This window comes from Eretmochelys imbricata, chromosome 25, assembly GCF_965152235.1.
Source record: "Eretmochelys imbricata isolate rEreImb1 chromosome 25, rEreImb1.hap1, whole genome shotgun sequence".
NCBI classification, from domain to species: domain Eukaryota; kingdom Metazoa; phylum Chordata; order Testudines; family Cheloniidae; genus Eretmochelys; species Eretmochelys imbricata.
In genome coordinates, this window is record NC_135596.1 from 12429622 (window position 1) to 12451450 (window position 21829).

At 61.2% G+C, this 21829-nt stretch overlaps 1 protein-coding gene across 1 annotated transcript in view; it reads right to left on the minus strand.

The window, feature by feature from the left end:
- ABCA7 (ATP binding cassette subfamily A member 7) overlaps positions 1 to 21829 on the minus strand; it is a 49254-nt gene that overhangs the window by 18818 nt on the left and 8607 nt on the right. Inside the window, exons 2-25 of the mRNA XM_077842162.1 lie at positions 19769 to 19894; positions 18854 to 18947; positions 18198 to 18339; positions 17283 to 17410; positions 16693 to 16814; positions 14507 to 14701; positions 13979 to 14068; positions 11740 to 11977; positions 10954 to 11093; positions 10568 to 10684; positions 10070 to 10249; positions 9763 to 9971; positions 9468 to 9644; positions 8537 to 8759; positions 7999 to 8220; positions 7415 to 7619; positions 6254 to 6370; positions 5309 to 5480; positions 4159 to 4290; positions 3548 to 3687; positions 2590 to 2727; positions 1710 to 1936; positions 1291 to 1363; positions 260 to 462 (exon numbers count right to left, since the gene is read on the minus strand). Of these exons, the coding sequence (XP_077698288.1) occupies positions 260 to 462; positions 1291 to 1363; positions 1710 to 1936; positions 2590 to 2727; positions 3548 to 3687; positions 4159 to 4290; positions 5309 to 5480; positions 6254 to 6370; positions 7415 to 7619; positions 7999 to 8220; positions 8537 to 8759; positions 9468 to 9644; positions 9763 to 9971; positions 10070 to 10249; positions 10568 to 10684; positions 10954 to 11093; positions 11740 to 11977; positions 13979 to 14068; positions 14507 to 14701; positions 16693 to 16814; positions 17283 to 17410; positions 18198 to 18339; positions 18854 to 18947; positions 19769 to 19834 (3750 nt within the window). The 5' untranslated portion in view covers positions 19835 to 19894. The remainder of the gene's footprint in view (positions 1 to 259; positions 463 to 1290; positions 1364 to 1709; positions 1937 to 2589; positions 2728 to 3547; positions 3688 to 4158; positions 4291 to 5308; positions 5481 to 6253; positions 6371 to 7414; positions 7620 to 7998; positions 8221 to 8536; positions 8760 to 9467; positions 9645 to 9762; positions 9972 to 10069; positions 10250 to 10567; positions 10685 to 10953; positions 11094 to 11739; positions 11978 to 13978; positions 14069 to 14506; positions 14702 to 16692; positions 16815 to 17282; positions 17411 to 18197; positions 18340 to 18853; positions 18948 to 19768; positions 19895 to 21829) is intronic.

Below are 21829 nucleotides of genomic sequence, written 5' to 3' on the forward strand. Positions count from 1 at the left end.
CTTTCTCAGAAGCATCAGGTATAGGCCACTTCAGGAGACAAGGTGTCAGATGCGATGGACTAACGGTGCAGCTGGTAGAGCAGGAGGAGAGAGACTGATCTTGATGGGCCTCCTGTCTGATCTGGTGAGACGAGGGGTGGGATAACAGTCTGGATCCACGTATGGTCTGCCCCCATATGACATGGGAGTAGAATGCTGGGGTGTGGATAAGTGCACAGTTGGTGGCAGGGGATGGGATGCTGGGAGGGAGCTGAAGTACCTCTTCCAAGGTGGTGTCTGAGATCCCGTAGCTGGAGATCCCCAGCTCGCCCAGGCGCCCGTCCAGCTCCCGGAAGAGCTCCCCAAAGGCCCCATCCTTGGCGCCGCCATACGGCAAGACGTACAGCACCTCATGGCCAATATCCTCCACCAGCCGGGAGCCAGGGACCAGCTTCTGGATCAGGGCTGACAGCTGCGGCACGTCTGCAGAAACACAAAAGGGGCAGAGATTGCTGGGGGGAGCCAAGGCCTGGAACAGGGCACAAGACCCACAGCATCTGCACTGTGACGGGGTGGCCCGTGGGACTGACCCAACATGGATACCCCAAGGGAACTGTCAGTGCTAAGCTCGCCTTGTATCCCCATAATATCCCAGCCTCTTTGCAAGTGCTGATCCAGCCTGGCAAGGATTAAGTGGGTTCTGCTGATGCTGTGAGGCGGGTGGCTCAGCTTCCACAGGGAGATAAGGGAAGCGGGCGGGGCTCTCTGGTGATGGAGGATCTAGGGAGCGGGCTGAGCCGGGCAGATGGAGGATCCCAGCCTAGGGAGAAGGCTTGAGCTGCACTTTATTTTATTGTTCACAAAGCCCAGCCCGTAGAAGCTCGGACTCCCCCTGCCCTGTGCACGATTAGGCCCAAGAACAGGGTGGGGAAGTCAAGGATTGAAGGATGCAGGAGAGATGTAGTGTGAGGTGACCTTCAAAAGCCGGCCCTTGGGTTGTTGTGGGGAGGGCCGGCCCTGGAAGGACAGGTCACTGGAGAAGGATTTCCCAGGAAGAGGAAATGTCTCCTCGGAGGCTGGAGGAGGAGCCGGGGAGGCAGCGAGGCCTTGAACACGCCCCAAGTGCAGGCAGAGACCCTGCCCAGGGAACTCAGCCACTATGGGGTCAGCCCCAGGCTGGGAACCAGGGAGAAGCTGAGACTCGCCGTGTCCCAGTGTGTATGTGGTGGCGGGGGCGGGGGGGAGAGAATCTTAACTCTTTCCCAACCGGCTCCCAGTGCCAGCCCCTTCCCTCCCCCCGGAGCCGCTCACCCACGGTGCTGGACTCGCTGCACTGCTCGCTGCCCAGGCCGGTGTCAGAGGTGCGCTCTGAACTGCTGTCATCCTGCGGGGAAGGGGAGGGTAAGAGACCCGGCCCTGGGCTGGCCCCAACTCTGAGGCTCGGGCCCCCCCTCTAATGACTGATGCCACCTCAGGAGATCAGGGCACCGGCTCCCCATGGTGAGCCCATCCCCCTACCTCCAAACTTCAGGGAACCCTGGAGCTGGATCGCCTAGGACGCCAGTGACCCCCACAACCACCACCACTCTGCACTCATGCCTCCACCCACCGAGCTTCAGGGGCTCCCCCTGCCTTTCACCCCATGGGGTGCTCTACGGCTGTGCCCACCCACCCATTCGGGCAGGAGCCTGGCGGCACCAGGCAGGGGAGCCCACTCCCCCCGGCATTACCTTTCTGCTGGCGATGGTGATGCTGCTGAAACTGCCCCCCAGGGCCGCCCGCTCCCGGGCGCCGGCCTCCCGCTTCACCAGGGTCAGGTAATAGCCGGTGCCCAGCTTGGCCTTGAGGAAGAGTGGGGAGCCGCAGCAGCAAAGCCGGCCCTGGGAGATGATGGCCACCCGGTCGCCCAGCAGGTCCGCCTCGTCCATGTAGTGGGTGGAGAGGATGACCGTGCGGCCTGTGGGGGGCAGAGCAGGGAAGGGGGTGGGAGAAGCCAGGGTGCAGCAGGGCCTTGATAGCCCCTCATTCCCAAGGGCTCCTCCTGCAGGGCAGAGCTGGAACGGCACCTGGAGCAGGGCCACGGCACAGACTGGCCCCCGCTGGAGCCGCCTGTACCCCAGTATGGGGGGGGGGGGAACCAAGCTGGCACCAAGAGCAGCTCGCGGACCGTAACGGGGGGGGTGTCGTCTGAGCCAGAGACACCCCTACATGGCTGCAGGTCACCTCAGGGTGAGTGACCCCTTGGACTGCTCCATTCGCCTGCATGCACCCACCCCCTCCGGCCCCCACGGGGTAGGACCCACTGGGGCCCAGCTCTGCCAGAATTGTTGGGTCCCCCCCTCCACCACAATGCTTGACCTCTCTCACCCAGCCCCGCCCCGTCCCCCTCTGCTCCCAATAGGCATCGTGATCCACTCCCTCACTGCCATGTGGGGCCCAGATCCCTGCCTCAGTTCCCCGGAAACCCCAGTAAGGAGCCCAGTGCAGAGGGCTCATCCCCACATGGCCTACTGGGGCTTGGCTGGGCCCATCAGACAGAGGCCCTGGCCCATTTCTGAGACACCCCCCCTTCCAGCGCCTGCTGTTCCCACCCCCCCACCCCGCTCAGACCTTTGCGATACTTCAGCAGCAGCTCCCAGATGCCCCGCCGGGAGTAGGGGTCGACCCCAGCGGTGGGCTCGTCCAGAATGACCACCTGGGAGCCGCCCACGAAAGCGATGGCCACGGAGAGCTTCCGCTGCATCCCACCTGCCCCGGGAGAGGAACAGGGCGAGTGTCATGGGGCATCAGGGCAGCCCCCGGACACACAGCCCTGGGCGGGGAAGGGGGGGGAGGGGAGGGGGTGTTGTTCCAGAGAGCGAGTCAACCCGGGTCACCAGGGCTGCAGTTCTGGCAGCATCCCTGGGAAGTTCCTCCATGCCACACCCCCCCGGCACCTCCCCTGGCCCACGGCTCACCCCACCCCCCTCCACGCCCCACGCACACTGGACCAGTTTACCGAAGGTCGTGGTGGATTCTCCATCATGGGCACTTTTTAAATCAGGGCAGGATGTTTTTCTGAAAGACCTGGTCGAGGGCTTATTTGGGGGACGCCGTCCAGCCCGTGTTACGCAGTAGGGAACACAAGGGGCCATTCGGGGCTGGGGAGTCCATGAACGCCACTCCCGCCCCCTGGTGACAGCACCACTATAAACACACCCGCCCCATGGGGTTAATCAAGCAAGACCTGAGGCCGAGACCACGTCTGTTCTGTGTCTGTACAGCGCCTAGCACAACGGGCCACGACTGGGACTCCGAGGAACTACCGCGAAATAAGCAATAAAGGATCATGGGAGAGAGAAGGGGGCCGTGTTGGGAGCCCACAGACCCATCCTTTTGGGCCCTGAAGCCTGCAGATTGGGAGCGGGCCCCTTATGTTACCCACTTGTAACCCAGCGGGGGCTTCCTTTTCCCTTTAAAAGGTGGCTCTCCCTGCGACATGCCAGGATCAGCTCCCAACCTCCCCACCTGAGCCCAGCCTGCCCCCTGTATCCCCATCCCGCCTGCTTGCTGGGCCCAGGGCACTCACCCGACAGGTTCTTGGTCTGCTCCCGGCGCTTGTGGGGCAGCCCCACATCCTGGATGATCTGCTTCACCTCCTCCTTCACCTGCTCCCCTGATAGCCCCTTCAGGCGCCCATAAAACCAGATGTGCTCCTCCACCGTCAGGCTGGGGCAGGCGCAGAGAGAGGGTGACTCCCAGCAGGGCAAGGAGAAATATCCCACCGCTGCCCCTGAAGACGCCCAGCCCCCTGATCTAACTGCTAGAGAACGCTCCTCTCAGAGCTGGGAACAGAACCCAGGAGTCCCACCTTGCAGCCCCCCTCCCCGTGGACTCTAACCACTAGGCCCCTCTCCCCGCCCAGAACTGGGAACAGGACCCAATGGGCAAGTGCCCCAGCAGTTGATTCTCACGCTGCGGCCGCCGCAGTGGGGCTGGTGACTTCTCCAGCGCCACTGGGTCCAATTGCGCTGTGCTCTGGAGGGGAGCAGAGTCCGGCCACAGGCCCTCCAGGCTGGAGGCAGCAGGGAGGCTGGGTGCTCCAACCATCAGGGAGCAAGGGAATTCTCCCCCAGCTCCATCTGCCTTGGATGACCACCCCCCACACACATGCTTGGTTCTCCCCACCCCCCCACCTACATGTCAAAGAGGATGTTGTGCTGGGGACACATCCCCATGGTTTTCCGGATGCTGTCCATCTCGGAGCGGATGTCCCGGCCCAGAATGTAGGCCGTCCCGGAGCTGGGGGGCAGCAGACCGCTCAGGATGGACCTGGGAGTTGGGGAGCAGGACACAGGGGGTTAAAACCCAAGCAAGTAGATTCAGAGGAATGTTTCCAGAAGCCACCTTCAATGCCTAAGGGAGCTCAGGGCGTTGCAGGGGCCGGCAGGGGCATTCAAACCACATGGCCCCAGCTCCCAACACCATGCGGACACCAGCTCATCCAGCAGCTGTGCACCCCCACACCCAGCGAGGAGAGCCAGTGACCCCACCCAGGGGGAGGGAGGCTATTTCTTTGCTCAGCTAGCCATGGCTGAAATTCACTAGCCACCCAGCATACCCTGGGCCAGGTCCTCAGCTCACAGACCCAGCGGAGCTGTCTGCCAAGGCCCTGGCCCAGAATCTCCTGTCCTGGCAGGTGTCAGGACAGTGACTGCAGTGGGGTTACTCTCACCAGTGCTGGAGACGAACCGGGCGCTGGCGTGGGCATACAGGCCACCCCGACCATCTGAGATGTGCTCCCGGCTCCCCCCTTTGATTCAAGGATTAACGTTATTCATTAATAAACCAGGAACCCTGAGAGACTCCGGGAGCAGAGCAAACAGTTCCGGAGGGACGTCTGCTCCAACTGGTCTGACTCTGGATCTCTCCTGCCACAGCAGCTCAGTGTCTGGCCCACCCAAGTCTAACCGGGCCCAATCCCCTCTATGGTGACCTTCCGTCACCCAGCAGGACCCGGGGGCGCTCCCCACAACTAGATCTGGGCTGCACAGACCCCAGCACTTCATACAAGTGAGAACATCCAGCCCTCTCCCGCCACAGTGGTCACAGCGCTTTACGAAGCCAGCTCAAAATCATTCTCTCCCTTGGACCGGTGGAGGGAAACTGAGGTATGCCGAGCCGCAGTCGCTTGCCCCAGGACATTCGGCATCCCCCACACCAGCACCGCAGCTGCCGAGCTGTGCTGGCTCAAACGCCACGAGAAACACGCCCACCATGCATGTGCAGTGCCCACAGAAGCCCCAGGGATTCCCCACCACCCCCCTCCCCGCGCGCCCCGCAGTCTCACATCGTGGTGGTCTTGCCGGCCCCGTTGTGGCCCAGGAAGGAGGTGATCTGGCCCTCGTAGAAGCTGAGGCTCAGCCCATTGACGGCCACTTTGCTGCTACTGCGGTAGATCTTCACCAGGTTGCAGATGGAGACCCCCGGGCGCAGCTGCGCGGACGGCTCCTGCACCAGCACTGAAAACAGGAGGCAGGATCAGCAAGCGGGCACAGTGCCGGACACCTAGCAGAGGCAGCCAGAACTCGGGGAGGGGGAAGTTTGGGGTTCCGGGCTCAGGTTAGGGCTAGGACCCCCCTGAGCTGCCAGCAATCCAGCCAGCTCCCCCGCAGCCCCTTGCGTGGAGGTTACTACCCTGCGGCAATCAGCGAGCCTCAAAAGGATGGGGACCAAGACGGAGAGGTGGCAGGGATCCTGTCACTGCACAGAGTCAGAGCACCTTGGCGGACCCTGAGGCTCCCCCCCGGCCAGGGTTTGTGGCCAGTTAGCAGACTCAGCGTAGGGTTACGGATGGGGCAAGGGCGGGGACCTGGGCTGGGGACAGAGCTGGTTGGTGGCCCAGGGATAGGGTTTGGTACCAGCCGACTCAGCCTAGGATTAGGGATGGGGTGGGGCCCAATTGGCCTCACTTCTGCCGCCCTCTCCCACCCCGTCAGCTGGTGGCCCGCCCTCTGCTGGGCCTGTCCAGCACATGGCTGGAGCCACTTCGGTAGTCCAGCAGCAGAACCCAGGAGTCCTGACTCCGGCTCCCCGACTCGAACCAGCCTGCAGAACAGGGAATCGAACCTAGGAAGAGTCCTGATGTCCGGCCCACTACTCTGACTGCTGGCCCCACTCCCTTCCCAGAGCCAGGGACAGAGCGTGGCACTCCTGACTCCAACTCTGCTGCTCCAGCCACTAGACCACGCTGCCTCTGTGGCGGATAGGGGCACGGGGGAGGGGAACCCTTTACCTTCCGCAGAGCTCAAGGAGTTGGTCGGGAAGGGGTGGCAGCCTTCGGAGGATGACTCTCCAAACCAGTAGCTCTTCAGGAAGGGAAAATTCCAGGGTTTGGGAATCCCATACTGGCCTGAACGCAAACAGAGGAGGAAACCAGTCGGAGAGCGCGGGATGGGGGCGGGGTGTGGAAAGCAACGCCACCTGATCGGGGGTGTCTGCCAGTGCAGACCAGCTGCCTTCTCCACACTGGAGCTTGCCCTGATTCCAGCCACGGGCCTAAGGCGCAAATGCCTAAGATGGGTGGCGTCAACCTTCGTACAGCAGCTGGCTTTGGCTCGGCTCGGCTCGCCCCGGGTGCCACAGCACGGGTGCAAATGGCGCCTATTCACATCTGCACCAGCGGGCGCCGCCATAGTCTGGGATCCCCGGCGCAGACGGAGGCCTGAGACCCCAGTGATGGTGAAAGGAGCTGCCAGATCGTTAACAACCACTGGGGGGTTCGGATCCCCCAGGGAGATGGGCTCAGGGTGATCAATGCAAGCCGTGCTCACCCCACGTAGTGCTCTGTCCCCTATTCCCTGCCCCAGGAGCAGGGAGCTCCCATAAACCGGCTACAATCTTCGCTATGAGAACAGCTCAGGCTTTTAGATCCAGCGCGGTCCCGGTTTTAATCCCTGCTGCCAACAAACCACCCAGGCTTGGGGCAGTACAGTGGGCTTAACCCTCACCTCTTGGAGGGGGAGACACTCAGCTTTACTTCTACTTTGGAGGGTGGGTGGAACTGGCCTGCCTGGGGTCTAGACTTGAACTGTGCTCCAGGATCTCAGCTGTCAGTTAAGGAAAACAACCTTAGGTCTCTAGTCCTGACAAATACGAAATAACCTGGGTTCAGCTGACCCAGAGCGATCCGCCTGAGTCTGCAGACAGCAAGGAGCTCAGAAAAATACAAGCTGCTCTTATTCATTTCAACTGGAATGTTAACTCTGAAACCGACTGATGATGCATTAAGACGACCCAATTTCACTGATGATCTACCTGTGCGAGAATGGAGAAGTGTGGACTTATTATGAAGATCTGCACAATTCACTGAGAGTGGCAGCTCATAAATGGGCAGAGCTTGTGGGAGCATCACCCCAGTCAGAGTCCAGATCCATTCCCAGCCCCACCCGCTGACCTGGGAAGACAGCCTCGATGTACCACGTGGCCAGGCCGTACAGACACGCGTCCAGGAGCAGCAGCGCCATGGAGGTGGCGAAGTTGTAAGGGTCGCCCTGCATGGGGCTGGAGTTCAGGTTGTACCACTGGATCCCCACGCCCTGCTCCTCGTACAGGGAGAAGTACTCGCAGCCAAACCCAAATGCCACTGGGGACAGGAGGCTCTGGCAGGGGAGAAGCAGGTGAAGCAAGACCAGGAAACCCCCAGACCTAGCACAGCTCCCTGGGAACTAGCCCTGGACACCAGCCACCAACCTACTCATGGCCACGGGACTGCCGATTCAGTGGCCAGCCTGTGAAATGCTAAGGGGTAGAGTTTCCGAGTCCAGCCTTCCTCCGGGGGTGGGCGGTGTAAACAGCCATGGGGACGGGTCAATTATGAGCACGTCACTGGGACCCCCCCCCGTACCCCCTTTGATCGGCACCCACATAGGGAGACCCCATTAGAGCCAGGCTGAAAAGGACACCCTGGAGCGGGACCGGAAAACACGCAGGGCGTGTGACCTCCAGGCTGGGCAGGGCGGGTGGCGGGGGCATCCTTACCAAGCAGAGGCGCAGCGGGAAGGTGATGTGGTCACGCCAGGCCACGCACAGCACGTAGGGCAGGTAGAAGGAGAAGTAGATGATGCCACCGCAGGCTGAGGCCAGGTTGGCGCGGGAGAAGAAAGTGCTGATGAGGAAGCACTGGGCGATGGTGGCCACAGTGAAGGCGGCCAAGAAGAGGAAGACCACGGTGGGGTCGCTGTAGGGCAGGATGTCTCCCAGCTGCGTGTGTGCGGCGGGGAGGAGAAGAGGTTAGAGCTGTGGCTGGCAGAGACACCGCGATCTCTTGTTGCCCGTCAGTCCCAGCCCTCTCTGCCCCGCTATTGCAGTGCCAGGCTCCCCCCACTACACTCCTGCTGTGGCCCGTCAATCCTAATCTACAGCCCCCTCACTGCTACCCCAGCCCTGGGCTCCCCCATGCCCAGATCAGACGATGCTCCTCAACCCCGACCTGCAGCCCCATCCTGCTACCCCAGCCCTGGGCTCACCCCTCCCCGGCCAGCCCTGCCCCCCTCCCACCAGCGCTCTGCACACATACCTTGAGGATGAGGACGAGGAAGGAGGAGCTGATGAGGAAGGGGATGAAGCTGCTGATGAACCAGCTGAGCCAGAGGATGCCCCTGCTGAGCCCCATAATCTTCATGGTCTCCTTCAGCCGGGCTTCCTTCTCGTGCACCACCCCTTTGATGATCACGGCCACCGAGTAGATCCAGGCCAGCGTCATGAAGAGCGGCAGCGAGCGATTCAAGACCCGCAGGAAACTGGGGGAGGGCATGTGGAGCGGGGAGCAGACGTGTTAACCGTTGAATGCCGCGCCCCACTGGCACTATGTGAAATGAGTTGGGAGGGGTCTCAGCACAGTTCCCAGGCGCCCAGGAACATGGGAGACGATGCCCCACCACGCTCCATGAGCCAGACACCACACAGGAAGCTGCTGCGTCCGGGAGAGCCACAGCAAAGGGCAGGGAAATCTCAGCAAGGGACTGCAGAGGGTGGGGAATGAAATCGTCTCCCGTCTTGGAAATGGAGCAGAGATCAGCCATGGCCAGCAGGGGGCGCTGCAGGGAAAGGGATGGAGGAATGTGGGGGGGAATACACAGGGATATAGACCGTTCCCAGTCCAGTCAGCAGGGGGTGCGGCAGGGAAAGGGATGGAGGAACGGGGAGGTGGGGGGAAATATACAGGGATATAGACCGTTCCCAGCCCAGTCAGCAGGGGGTGCTGCCGGAAAAAGGCTGGAGGAGTGTAGGGGAATACACAGGGATACAGACTAATTCCTACCCCAGTCACTAGGGGCACTGCATGATATAGGGGCAGGGCATGGGGGGTAGATACACAGGAAAACAGACCCATTCCTGCCCCACCCAGCAGGGGCCCTGCAGAGTTCGTGACCAGAAGGGAGGCCTGACTTTATGCTGCTCCTGCTCTAGCCTGCAGGGGGGACAGTCTGGATCCCGTGGCCACTCACACGTCATCCACGTAGCAGGGGTAGGGCATCTGCTGCAGGTAGATGCCGGTGCGGCTGGCAGCGCCGCTCAGGACCCGCGTGATGGCCCGTTCCACCAGGTCCTGCACGTAGACGAAGCCCCCCCAGACATAGCGCAGGTCGCTGAAGGGGTCGGCGGCTGGGCCCGGGTCCCAGAACCTGAGCGAGGGGAGAAAGCGTGAGCAGGGCAAAGCCCCAGACATGGATCCTGCAGAAAGGGGATCTTGGGGGGCGGGGGGGCAGCATTTCGAGAAGCCCCTCCCCCAGGTGCCCGCACCTGTCCTTGATCTTGTTGCTGCGGGTGACGTCGTCGATGTCCATGCGGATCTTGTAGCGGACATGGGGGGGCAGCTCCCCGGGGGTGGCATTGTCGTGGGGCAGGAAGACCACGCCGGCCCAGAACTGGCGCCCCTCCAGCAGCTGCAGGGCCCGCGACACCAGCTGCTCTTCGGAGGCCACCGCCTCCACCTTGTCCAGGGAGACGCACTGCGGGCAGGAGCAGGAGAGAGCAGGGCCCTGAGCACGGGGAGGTCCAGAGGTGGGTAGCCAGGGGGACAGGGGGGTGTTACTCGCACACACCGCACCTCGATGAACTGCGACAGGGTGCCCACCACCTGGTCCACCTCCGCGTAGGCCTGGCGCCAGGTGTAGGCCTGGCCCCCTGGTACCCCCGCCAGGAACTCGCCCACGGCCGATGGGTCCCACGAAGTGCCGTTCAGGCCCTGCTCCACCAGGCGGGAGGTGGCAGGTGCCCGCAGCAGGCTCTGCCGGGGCAAAGGGACAGGGGACAGGGCTGCCTAGGGGGGTGGCACCATCCCCCAGCCAGGACACAGCCCCGCTACGGGGCCAGAGTGGGGCTGACTCCCTTTCCCCCCCCCATTCTCTTCACTGCGCCTCCTTCCCCAGCCCCCCCAGCCCATTCCTTTTGCCCCCTCCCACATCCCATACCCATCCACCCACACCCCTCCCTCTAGGCCCCCACACCCATTACCCCCCGTCCCACCACACCCTCCCCCTATACCAACTCCTCTGGCTCCCCCATTGCAGAGCCCCCGGCTGGCGCAGACCGAGGCGGGACAGACCTGAAGGACCTGCATCTCGAGGCTGCTGTTGAGGAAGGCGTAGACCCGAGGCCCCAGCTCCTGCCAGGTGCCCCTCACCTCCCGCAACACGGCCAGCTCCTGGAACGTCCGGTTCACCTGGGCCGAGAGAAGCGAGGGGGTCGGCGAGACAGGCTGCTGGCCCGGCTGGGGGTCATGCCCCACTCTCTCCCCCACCCTTCACTCCCAGCCTGCCCCTGGCCCACCGCCCTTTCGGTGGAGTGATTGGGAGGCCCATGGGACTCCAGCAGGGCCCACAGGCCAGGCGGGGCGGGGAGGAGATCCCCAGGCACTGAGGGGGCCCCTTGGGTGCTCCGAGCTGACTCTGCAGAGCTGGGGTTCATCCCCCCACCACCCAACTCCTTCACCTCGGCCATGATCCTTCGTGTGCTGGGGCTGGACGGGGTGTAGAGGATTTTGCCGATGAAGAGAGGTTTGATCCCCCGCCACAGGATCCGGGACAGCGGGTTCGACTCCAGGCTCCGGATCAGCTCCTTGCAGTAAGGGCCTGCGTGGGAGCGGGGGAAAGGATCGAGAGAAATGGTCACGCTGCCCCCAGCTACCAATAAACCTGTATACTGGGAGGAGGGGGGAGCTCCTCTATAGATCTGCCCCTCCCACCCCCAATAAACCCACAGGCTGGGGAAAGGGGGATCCCCTCTAGAGAGCAGCCCCCTCCCACTCCCAATAAACCTGCTTGCTGGGCATGAAATCTCTCCTCCAGACCCAGCCCTGGCTCCCTGCTGTCGTCCCCTGCCCCATCCCCGCTGTGGTTGGCTAAGGCCCCTTCCCCTCGAATCTCCCTGGGCTGCAGCTTCCCCTGGGGCAGAGGATATACCCCTCAGTCAAGCCCAGCTCTTCTCCACACCCCTGAGCTCCAGCCCCGCCAGGAAACCTCCCATCTAAGGCTGCCCGATCCCAGCCTAACCCGCCCTAGGAGTGGTGTCTCTGCCGCCCGCCAGCGGCTGCCCGCACAGTAGGGGTGAGAGGCTGGGTGGCTTTATGCACCTGCTCCGTTGGCTCGGCGCAGCCCGGGTTCAAATCCCGTTGTTGCCCCAAGCTGGGTCAGTTCCACCCGCATGGGATCCTGCTGCTGCATCCCCCACTCCAGCTCCCCTGCCCCGGCGGGGAGAGGTGGCTCCCCACTCACTCACTGGTGGCGTTGTCCAGCGGGACGGCTCCCTGCTCTGAGCTGTTGCGGTTCAGAAAGGCCTTGATGTCGTTGTCCTCATACCAGTTGAGGGAGGGGATCTTGAGGTCGCCCCCTTCCGGGTGCCCGCAGGCGATGCGGGACACGGCCTCGAAGGTGCCCTGCAGGGAGGAGCCAGCGTCCCGCCCCGACAGCACCTGCAGCTCCCGCCGGAACTCTGCAAAGCTGGTCATGGCGCCGACCTGGAGCAGGAGACACCGGGCCTCCAAACCAACACGGGCTGGGTGCTGGGCACGGTGGGCTGAGACAGCGGGACAGGTACCCAGCTCCCAGGGCCCCCGCCAGGCCCATGTGTGTGCGGGGGGGGGACAGGCCCCACCCCAATCCCAGCCAGGCTCCTCCCCCCCATTATAGAGACCGGGATTAACCTGGGGTAACATTCCTCCCCCTTCCCGCTAGCGCCTAATGGACATTAACATCATTGGCAGAGATGTGCCCCTTGGCCTGCCCGCAGCCCGAAGAGGCCCTGAGCAGGGAGCACACTGGGGACCATCCCCATGGGGCTGGGCAAAGCAGGGCCTGGGAAGCCGGCAATAACAGGGAGGGGAAAGGATCATGTCCCCCAGGGATCCCTCCTGCACCCATATCTTTGGCATCGTGAGAGACAATCCCTGCCATAGACAGTTTACGATCTCAACAACCAAAGGGCACAAGGGGAAACTGAGGCACACAGCAGGGCAATGACTCGCCTGGGGTCACTGGCAGCACCCAGGTCACCCAAGTCCCAGCCACTAGACCATGCTGTCTCCCTAGTAACAATGCTCTTGCAAGGTCTGGGTGAAAGCAGGGACAGGATCCAGAAAAGAGATCTGAAGCCCAGCTCCACCCCAAAGCCACTTTCCCCACCCTCGGCACCACTATCCCAGCCAGGCTCTTCTCCAAGAGGCTTCTGAGGGTTTACAGCAGGAGAATTTAGCTGTTTTAGGAGAGCTCTGGGTAAGAGAGGCACCCCACATCGATATCCCTGCTCAGCTGCCACCGGAGAGGATTAGGGGTCAAGCCAGCACTGCCTGGGTCCAGGTCCCATCCTTCCCTGCTCGCTGGGTACTCACAGCTAGGGCCACTGTGCAAGCAGCTGAGACCCTGGGTGCTCCGTGCTGGGGTACCAGCACCCCCTGCAGGGGGCACCTGGGAGCAGCCACCCAGAGACAGCTGCAGCTTTGGTGCAGAGATGGGCGGGGGGGGGGAATGATGGGGGCAGTGGAGGGGGGGTGGGAGGTGGTGGTGAGGTATGTGCCCCATTGGTACTCCGTAACAGGAGTTGGTGGGCCTTAGCGCAGTTCCCGGGTGCCCTCACCAATACGGCTGGCACAAACAGGCCCCTTTGTTGGGAGGCCGCGTTTTGACTGGCACAAGGAGACTGAACTGCCCCTAGAGGGGAGGTCCCTCTGGTTTGGGGCAAATCAAATAGGCACCACAGCCCCGGTTGCACCCACTGCCTAATCACCTAAACATTGGAGGGGTGGGTGAAAAAGGGTTTTTTCTACCACAAAGAACATTTTCATTTCAGCCAAAACATTCCCCCCCCGCCCCCCCCCCAGCTACGAAATCCCCCAATTGTTCAGTTCCCAAAACTGGAATAATTTGCCATGGGTGGGGTTTGTTTTTTTTAATGGTTCCCCCTTCCTTTCCCCACCTCTCTTTTCCAGTGGGGAGGGGGGGGGGAAGAGAGGAAAAGGGGAAAGCCACCACGATATTCAGGTTTCGTTTCGTTCACAGACATGAGGGGGTGGAAAAGAGCAGAGAGATTTTCCCAGCAGCTCCACCGGGCTTGGACAATCCTGGGATCTGCGTGCCGGGGGAGACTCCTTGTCTGGCTGGCATCGCACAAGGAGCTGGCAGGGGGCCCAGCAGTGGGAACGTGGAAGCCCAGCTGGTGCACTGAGCTGCACAGCCCTGGGCTAATAAGAAGTTCGGGAAGCCTATCCCTCTTTCTACCCTAGCGGGTACACCTAACCATGATCAGCAGATGACAGGCTCCTATGCTTTGAACCCTGTCTGTGGAGGGGAGACTTGTCATTGGTCACAAGTGTTGCTGCATGGCGCCAGGAGAGGAGTCTGCCTATAGAAACGCTGACCGGGGAGTCGTCCCCCAAACATCAGGCCCTGGGTCCCAGCGGGGCTGTAGGGCAGGGGAGGTGCTGGGAGCGGTGCAGACCTGGGGCCAGCAGGGATTCCGTTACCTCCTTCGCGAGCGTCTCGGCGCCCTGGAGGAAAGTGACCAGGGTCTCCACGGCGCTCACCACGTCGTCCGATTTGGAGCTCAGCTGCTCCTGTGAGAGGGCAGAAGAGTCAGACCCCCTAAGGGGCTCCTGGCAGCTCAGCTAGACAGCTCACTGGGGCTGCAAGGGGCTATGGGCCTGGGTGGCCCCATCTCAGACACAATCCCCCAGCCTAAGCCAGGTGCAGATCTAGCTCCGGAATGGGGAGAGGATGAACCAGCCTGGCAGCACGGGGATGGAGCCCCCATCACACACCCTGATCCCCGACCCAGGGCGTGAACTTCAGTGCCGAGAGCCAGCTCCTTCCACAGCCACCTGGCACCCAGCTCCGGACGCACCCAGAGCACCTAGCCCCGCTCCCACTCAAGTTCCCATTGGCTCCCAGGGGCAGGTGTGGAGTGGACAGGGGGTCCCTTCTCCACAGTTTGGAGACATCTGCCGATAGAAGCCCCAGCCCCATGGCTCCGGCAGCCCCCCGCAGCCCCCTACCGCCAAGACTTGGGAGAAATCCGCTTGCGAGAGGAAGCTGCGCTCCATGGCCTGGAGGGTGGGCGCTGGCAGAGCACAGAGCCGCCCCTGCAGTCGCTCCCCGGAGCTCGCCTCCGCTGCCACCAGGAACTCCGCCAGCACGGAGGCGTTGCAGACGATGGCCTTCAACGGCATGCCGGTGGCGGCAAGGGAGAGCTGCAGGGGGAGACGAGAGCGCCCCGGTAGCCAGAGAAGCAGTGGACAGCCCTCCCAGTCAGACGCCCCCGTAGGGGCCTGCAGCCATCCTCAGCTTCAGTCCGGCCGCACGGCCGGCGGAGACCACAGGCTCCAGCGTGCCTCCTTCTGTCCTGACCTGGGCAGCCTGCGGACCACTGCGACAGGCCGTCCCCTAGCTCCAGCCTCCAGCACAGCACCCCTGGAAGCAACAGCAGCCCAGCACATGAGGCTGTTTGGGCAGAGACTGGGGAAGGGAGGCCAGGCTTGTGGTCAACACACCGGCCTGGGAGAGCTGGGTTTATTTTCCAGCACTGCCACAGATTCCCTGGGTGACCTTGGGTTCGTCACCTAACCTCCCTGTTGCCCTTCTGTAAAATGGGGACAACGATCCCTCCTTTGTCTGTTTACACTGTGAGCACCCCAGTGCCAGTCGGCCCCCCGTTGTCATGATACAGACCCCAAAGGTGGATGGGATATATCACTAGAAAACCAATAACTCACTGATCATTAACATTCTGCCGTGACGTCTGGAGGGTAAACCCACAAAGGACTTTATAGATCGGTGCTGGACAAGGGTGCTTAACCTGCATTGGGCCACACCTGCGCCTGACAAAGGAATGTGGTTCCATCTGTGTAACTGCGTCTCCAATGTCAATTAAGCCAGGGGAGACCAAAGACAAAGATGAGCCCGGTTTGCAAGTGGGGGCAGACGGACACTTAGTCTCGCTGGGGGATGGAGATAGCACCCGCAGGAAGCCGCCTTCCTGCCTCTTGAAGCAGGGTCGACGAACTTTGGGACACTATTAGCGGAGCGAACAAGCCCCTTTGGCCTCCTTCACTGGAGGAGACAGAGGCACATTGAGACCTGTGAAGGGGTCTGGCCAGCCAGGCTGGGGAAGAGACGTGGTCAGAAACACGCCTTGGAACAAGAGACTCTCGTTTGTGACATCAGATTTTAGTCTTCGCAGCGTGTTGCTACTTTTGTTTGCTCGTCACCCTTCCTATCTTTATTTCTTACTCTTGGTAACACTTAACCCTATGACTTTTTGCTTAATAGGACTTATTTTACTTCCACTATAAGCCGATTCAGTGCTTTGATTACAACAGAGGGTCTGTTAGCCCCAGTTAAGGTAGCATGCAATGGGGTACGGTCTCTTTAAGGGAGCAGCGCCCTGAATCACTTCTGGAAGCGTGCAGCGAGAGAGTGGGACACTGTGGGGCAGACGGTTGGGGGACAACTCAGGACTGGCTGGGTGTTGGTGTCGCACTGCAAGGGGGAAGGCTGGTGAACACCGGGGTGAGGTTACTGTGCTGTACGGCGGCTGCTGGAACCAGAACAGAAGCGCCCCGGGTTACAGGGCAGACGGTGCCACAATCCCTTGCTGGTCTGGGTCGAACCCCAAAGCGTCACAGAGCTCGAGGGACTTCTGTCCCCAAGTGCACGTACAGCACCTGGCACAAGGGCCCTGATCTCAGTTGGGGCACTTAGGTCCCACTGTAAATACAAACAACAACCGGGATTCCCCAGCCCTAAGAACTCACTGCTGGGGCTTACTTTTTTGGGGGCCCAAAGGTGGGGCCTGGGTACTGGTACTGCACAATGTATCTGACACCCCCACCCCCCAGCACCAGCCTCCTCTCTGTCCCTCCTCACTCCTAAGGCAAGAACCTTCTGCTCTGCATCCTCCCACATCCAGAACAACCTCCTGGTGCGTCTCTGCGTCATGCTCCCCGCTCTGCTGAAGCCGTCTCTCCCTGCTTCCTGCTCTCAATCCCTCCCCTGCCGCCCTGACATTACTGGACTCTGCAAAGCGCTGACAGCCAGGACCCCCATGCCAACTGCCGCTGGCTGGCTCCCAAGAGGGCACATGGGTAATGGAGGATCTGGCCCTGCAACACACCCACAGACAGGAGGGTAGGGTTCTTAGCCCCTTGCCCCTATCATGGACCCCGGGATCAGCCCTACTCACGATGCGCAGGTCCAACTGAGCTCCCAGCAGCTCCTCCGCCAGGGCAGGGGGAAGGGAGGCATTGGTCCGGAGGAAGCGGGAAAAGGTCTCGCCCTCTTTCAGGTAGTCCTTGACCGGCCTGGCTGGGGGACACATGGAGAGAAGGGCGGGGGTGAGGCCAAGCCAGGAGAGGGGCAACAGGAATGAGAAAGCAGCAGCAATGAGGTTGGGAAATTCACTGGCAAAGAACCAGAGTCATTCAGCTAACTGCAGCGCCAGGAACCAGGAGTTATGCCCCCAGAAGTCCTCGCAACATACGCCACTAAGTGAAGCCCCAGTGTGGACACAATTGAGTGTAGCTGCTATAACACCCACTTGCCAATCGCCCGAGTCACCTTTGCAGTGAAGACATACCTACAGGGCCTGATCCTGCAGGGTGCTGTGAGAGGAGCCCTGTTGGTGTAAACCTAAAAGGGGGGGCAGGGGGGACTGATTCACTTCAAATTTTGCAGCACAGTCCCCCATCGGGCCTGGATCAAAGTTAAAATGCCTGGGTGTCCCAGCAGAATATCAGATCAACCCCTCCTTGCAGTCCTGGCTGGAGGCCTTACCCATCCATGGAGCTCCTCTCCCCCAGAGCCGGCGCAGGGCAGGCAGGAGCTGGCCAAAGCTGCTCAGGGTCTGCTTGCTGTTGGCATGGAGCAGCACCTTCCGGGCATCAGCAAACAGACGAGAGATGCTGCAGGGACAGAGAGACAAGGAACTGAGACGAAGTCATCACTTAGCATCTGCTCCCCTCTGAGAAGGGACTGCTCCCTTCACGCCTCTGGGAAGAGCTAGGAATCTACCTGGGACAGGGGAGGCAGCCTGTGCAGGCGGTGAGTTCGCTCCCCTGCCCAAATGCAGTCTGGAGACCCCCACACCATGCTCCCTTTTGAGCCAAGTATGTGGTCCAAAAAGACTACATGTGCCAGCATGCCTCCTCCAGGCAAAAGAGTACTCTCCTGCGGAAGCACTGCATGCTGGGAGTTATCCTCACCTCCAGCTGCACCTCCACCTGCTTGAAAGCAGCAGCAGCATTGTATGCTGGGAATTATGGACCCCACTTCCATGTGCTTGAAACAATAAGGAGCATTGTATGCTGGGAGTTGTAGTTTCCCCAGGATACACCTGCGCTTGGCTCAAGGTGGAGCACTGCATGGCTGCAATCTCTCCAGGCGTTCGGGGAAGGGCAGCTAGAATTGTCTACAGTGAATGGGCGGTATCCCTTGGGCTGGCGACAAGTTGCCAGCTGCAGGGCGGGCGGGGAGAGGGGATGTCTCAGCTGAGCAAAGCGTGGGTGGCCCCAGGTTCCCAACCCAACCAGCATGGGTGCGATGGGGGGCCAGCTCCCATCGCGTGGGGGTATATCAAGGCCACGCCGTGTGTAGCAACGGATTGCCTGGCAAAAACCAAGGCAGCCGCCCGTACTCCCGCTGGCGTAACGCCAGAAGCCAGAGCAGGGAGCACGTGAGACAGCGACTCACATGGACTGGTTGAAGTTCCCCACCACGCCGGGCGTCTCACCGGCCGTCGGGTACTGGAAGCAGGGATTGTTCACGTTACAGATCATGCCCTGAATCCATGACAGCGTCCCAGCCGAGGGCAAGGCCTTGTTGGGGAAGTGACCTGTAGAGAGAGGGAGAGAGCCCAGAAGGAGCTAGAAGGCCGCAGAAGAAGGTCAGATGCAACTTGAATGTCAGCTGTGGTTCTACATAAGGGCTGCTGGGCAGAGACCCTGGCATCTCCTCTCCCCGCCCCTCTGGGGCAGACGTTAGCACCCAGGAAAGCAAAAAGCCAACAGCACTGGACACTGCTAAGACCGCAGATGCATACGTCTCCTCCGTGCTGCTCTGCAAACCCACCCCTCGCCGCAGCCACAGAAGCCCCCTCTCAATCTAGGTCCTCTTCAGAACAGGCCCTGCTTGTCCTGCTAAACTGTCAGATGCCCACTGCGGGGCAGACCACCCAATCCCTGGCACAGGGTGAATTTCATCCCTGGTGCACAGAGAAGCCCCTCGCCTAACCCTGGTGCTGGGCCACAGGCAGCCAAGGACCGGGGAAGGGCATTACGAGAACTGGTTTGAACTGACTCGGTTCGCCAGCTGGGTCTCCACCTCAGAGGGCAGGGGGCGGCACTTACATTGATGCTGCTCGAAAGGCGGGTGCGACTGCCGCACCGAGATCAAGATGAAGAAGAGAAATAGGGGCCACAGAAGCTCAATGGTGAGTTGGACCTGGAGAAAGACAGAGCCGGGCCTGGAGTGGTTGGACGATTCACATGGAACCCGCAGGGGCAGCAACGGGAGCAGAGGGGACCAGCCTGGTCAGCCCCCTCCACAGTGAGCCACACGGATGTGGAGTGAACAACTTGGGGATCGTCCTGAGCACAAGGGGAGGCGGGTTCCCATCTCTCCTCTCAGGGATCTTGCCCGGATGGACGGCTCTTTAGGATGGGTGGTGAGCCCTTCCCTCCCACCCCCCGATATCTCACCCCCACCATCAGACCCACCCAGGCACCTGGGCCCCGGCCACCCTGCTCACATGGGTAAGTCCAGGAGCTGCTGTGATATTAGAAGGCAGCTTCCCTCCTCTGGATCCAGGGAAGTTTAGGAGATGGGGAGCAATGTTCCCTCTAATTTTTGACAGGCCGTGTGCACAAAAAATTTCTTCTGTGCAAATTTTTATGCTTCTGTGCAAATTTTTGTGCGCACGGTGTTTCGCCGTGTGTGCGGGGTTTAGGATCTGTATGCATGCACACACGTGCACAGCTTAGAGGGAACAGTGATGGGGAGGGGTGTGTGCAGATAGAAGGGCAATGAGAGGAGGAAGGCTGATGGCGGGAGGAGAAGAGGGATCCCCTTGGAAATGAAGGGGAGGAACCCAGCTGTTTTCCATCTAAGCTCACTCGGGCCCCATAAACAGTGGCTCAATCCCACCAATCTCCACCTGGGGCTGCTCTTGAGCAGACAAGCTTCCCCCTTTCAACCTGCAGCTTGTGCCCAGTGGGATTTAGGGCTCTGGTCCCTGGCTGCAAATTGCTTCTGAGCCGACTCACCTTCTGCCTGCGCCGATAGGTGAAGTTCTTCCACAAAAGCAGCCCCAGCTGGGTCCCAAACCCCATGGTGCAGATGGAGGCAGGGCTGCCCCCACCATGCTAACGCTGCCGGCTCTCTTGTCAATGCTGGGGAACGAAAATCAGTGGAGAATCGACTTAAATGCAAAGTAAGGTGCTTCTGGGCCAACAAGAGTCACTGAGGCATTTATCGCCACACCTGCCCCATCCTCTCCCTGCAGGAGGAACTATGGGGAACAGTAAAAACTTTGGACAGCGGTAGCCTCTCCCAGCAGGGGACACTGTAGGGTATGGGGCAGGACTGCTGTCAGTGGAGGGAACTTCTGGGTAACCCACTCCCCAGCTCTACCAGCAGGGGGCGCTGTAGGGCATGGGGCGGGAGCGCTGGCGGAGGAGGGAGCTCCAGGGTAACCCAATCCCAGGCCCTCCCAGCAGGGGGCGCTGCAGGGAGTGCTGGCAGAGGAGGGAGCTCCTGGGTAACCCACTCCCCAGCTTTACCAACAGGGGGCGCTGGGGAGAAAGGCGCCCGTTTCAGTCCCAGCAGGGGGCGCTGCAGAGACTGGAGCAGGAACGCTGGTTGCGGGGATTGCTCAGAGGCACCCCGGGTCTAACCTGCCTGAGCCAGCTCCATCATCCTGCTCTCCCCCTGCTGCCATGACCCAGCTCTGCCCACCCACAGCCGGATCTCTGGCCCCCGCTCTCCCACCCCGGCCCCCAGGGCACCTCGAACTTGTATGGGAACTTTGGAGAACAAAGGCTGCATCTTTTACAGAGGGGAGGAGGTTGCCGGGGCAACGGCTCAGAGACTCCAAGTCACCATTAAGTAACAAAGGGGCCTGGAAGCTAATTGGTAACATGACCCTCTGGCGTGGGAACCCTGCCCATGGGCCCTGGCACGCCAGGCTCCCACCCTCCCCGGAGTGACTCTGTTCGCAGCCCAGCAGAACAGACAGCGCCAGCTCCACTCTCCTGCAACTCCTCCGGGGCCTTCCAGGAGGTGCCCAGGGCGGGGGCCCCCGGCTGGCCACCAGACCTGATCCCCCCATTCCCCGACACCTGGGGACGTGGGCAGCTGGAAGACCACACGCCCAGCCAAGGGAGAAAAGAACCAGCCGGTTTTAAAAGAATGACTTTAAAGCAAACGAAGCATCAGCTCAGCAGCAAGACGGGGCTGGGGGGGGGCAAGGTTTCGGGGCTATCAGGCGCCCAGTGACACGGCCCCCACCACCCGACACAGGGCAGGAATTGTAACATAGGGAGGATCTATCTCCGCAGGGAGCCCAAAGCTGAGGCATCTCTGCAGCCAATCACAAGGCTCTGCAGGGTCAAGCCTCCCACGCTCCATATGCACCTGGCTGGCCCTGGCAGCCTGGGGATTTGCAGCTTGGCCCCGGCTGGACTGGAGCAGGGCTCTAAGCTGAAAAGAGATGGGAGGAAATGGACCCAGCTGATCTGCTCCTCTATCAGGGTTACATTAGTGTCCGTTTCACAGTATGGCCCGCAGCCCCGGTCAAGCCGCGCTGCGCTAGGCGCTGCACAGACAGGACTCCAGAGACAGGCCCTGCCCCAGAGAGCTCGCTGTCCAGGGTTGTGACGAGATGCCCCAGGCGCTGAAGCAGACCAACAGGACAGGGGAGGGAAGATAACCGGGAGCCCAGCAAGGTTTTACACAATAAGCAGCGGGCTCAGCAGGTCTCCAACCCCTGCAGGGCTGACGCAGCTGGTGAAGGCAGGGCTTCTTGAAGAGAGAGTTTTGAATCTGCAAACGCCACCGTCCACAGGCAAGATGGTTCGGTGCCTGGACCCTTGGAAGCTACTGCATGATCTTCAGACTGGCCCAGGCTGACACAGGGACAAAGGGCGGCCAGCCAGGAATGGACGCCCCAACACTAAGCGAGCAAAGATCACAGCTGGGTTGTGCCAACCAGGCCAAGTGCACTGCCCCAGGGTCACAGAGCCGGGTGCCCTGGACAGGGCTCTAGAACCTGCGCTGGTCTCAGCAACAAGGATGAGCGGTCAGAGCATTTCCCAGGCACTCTCCCC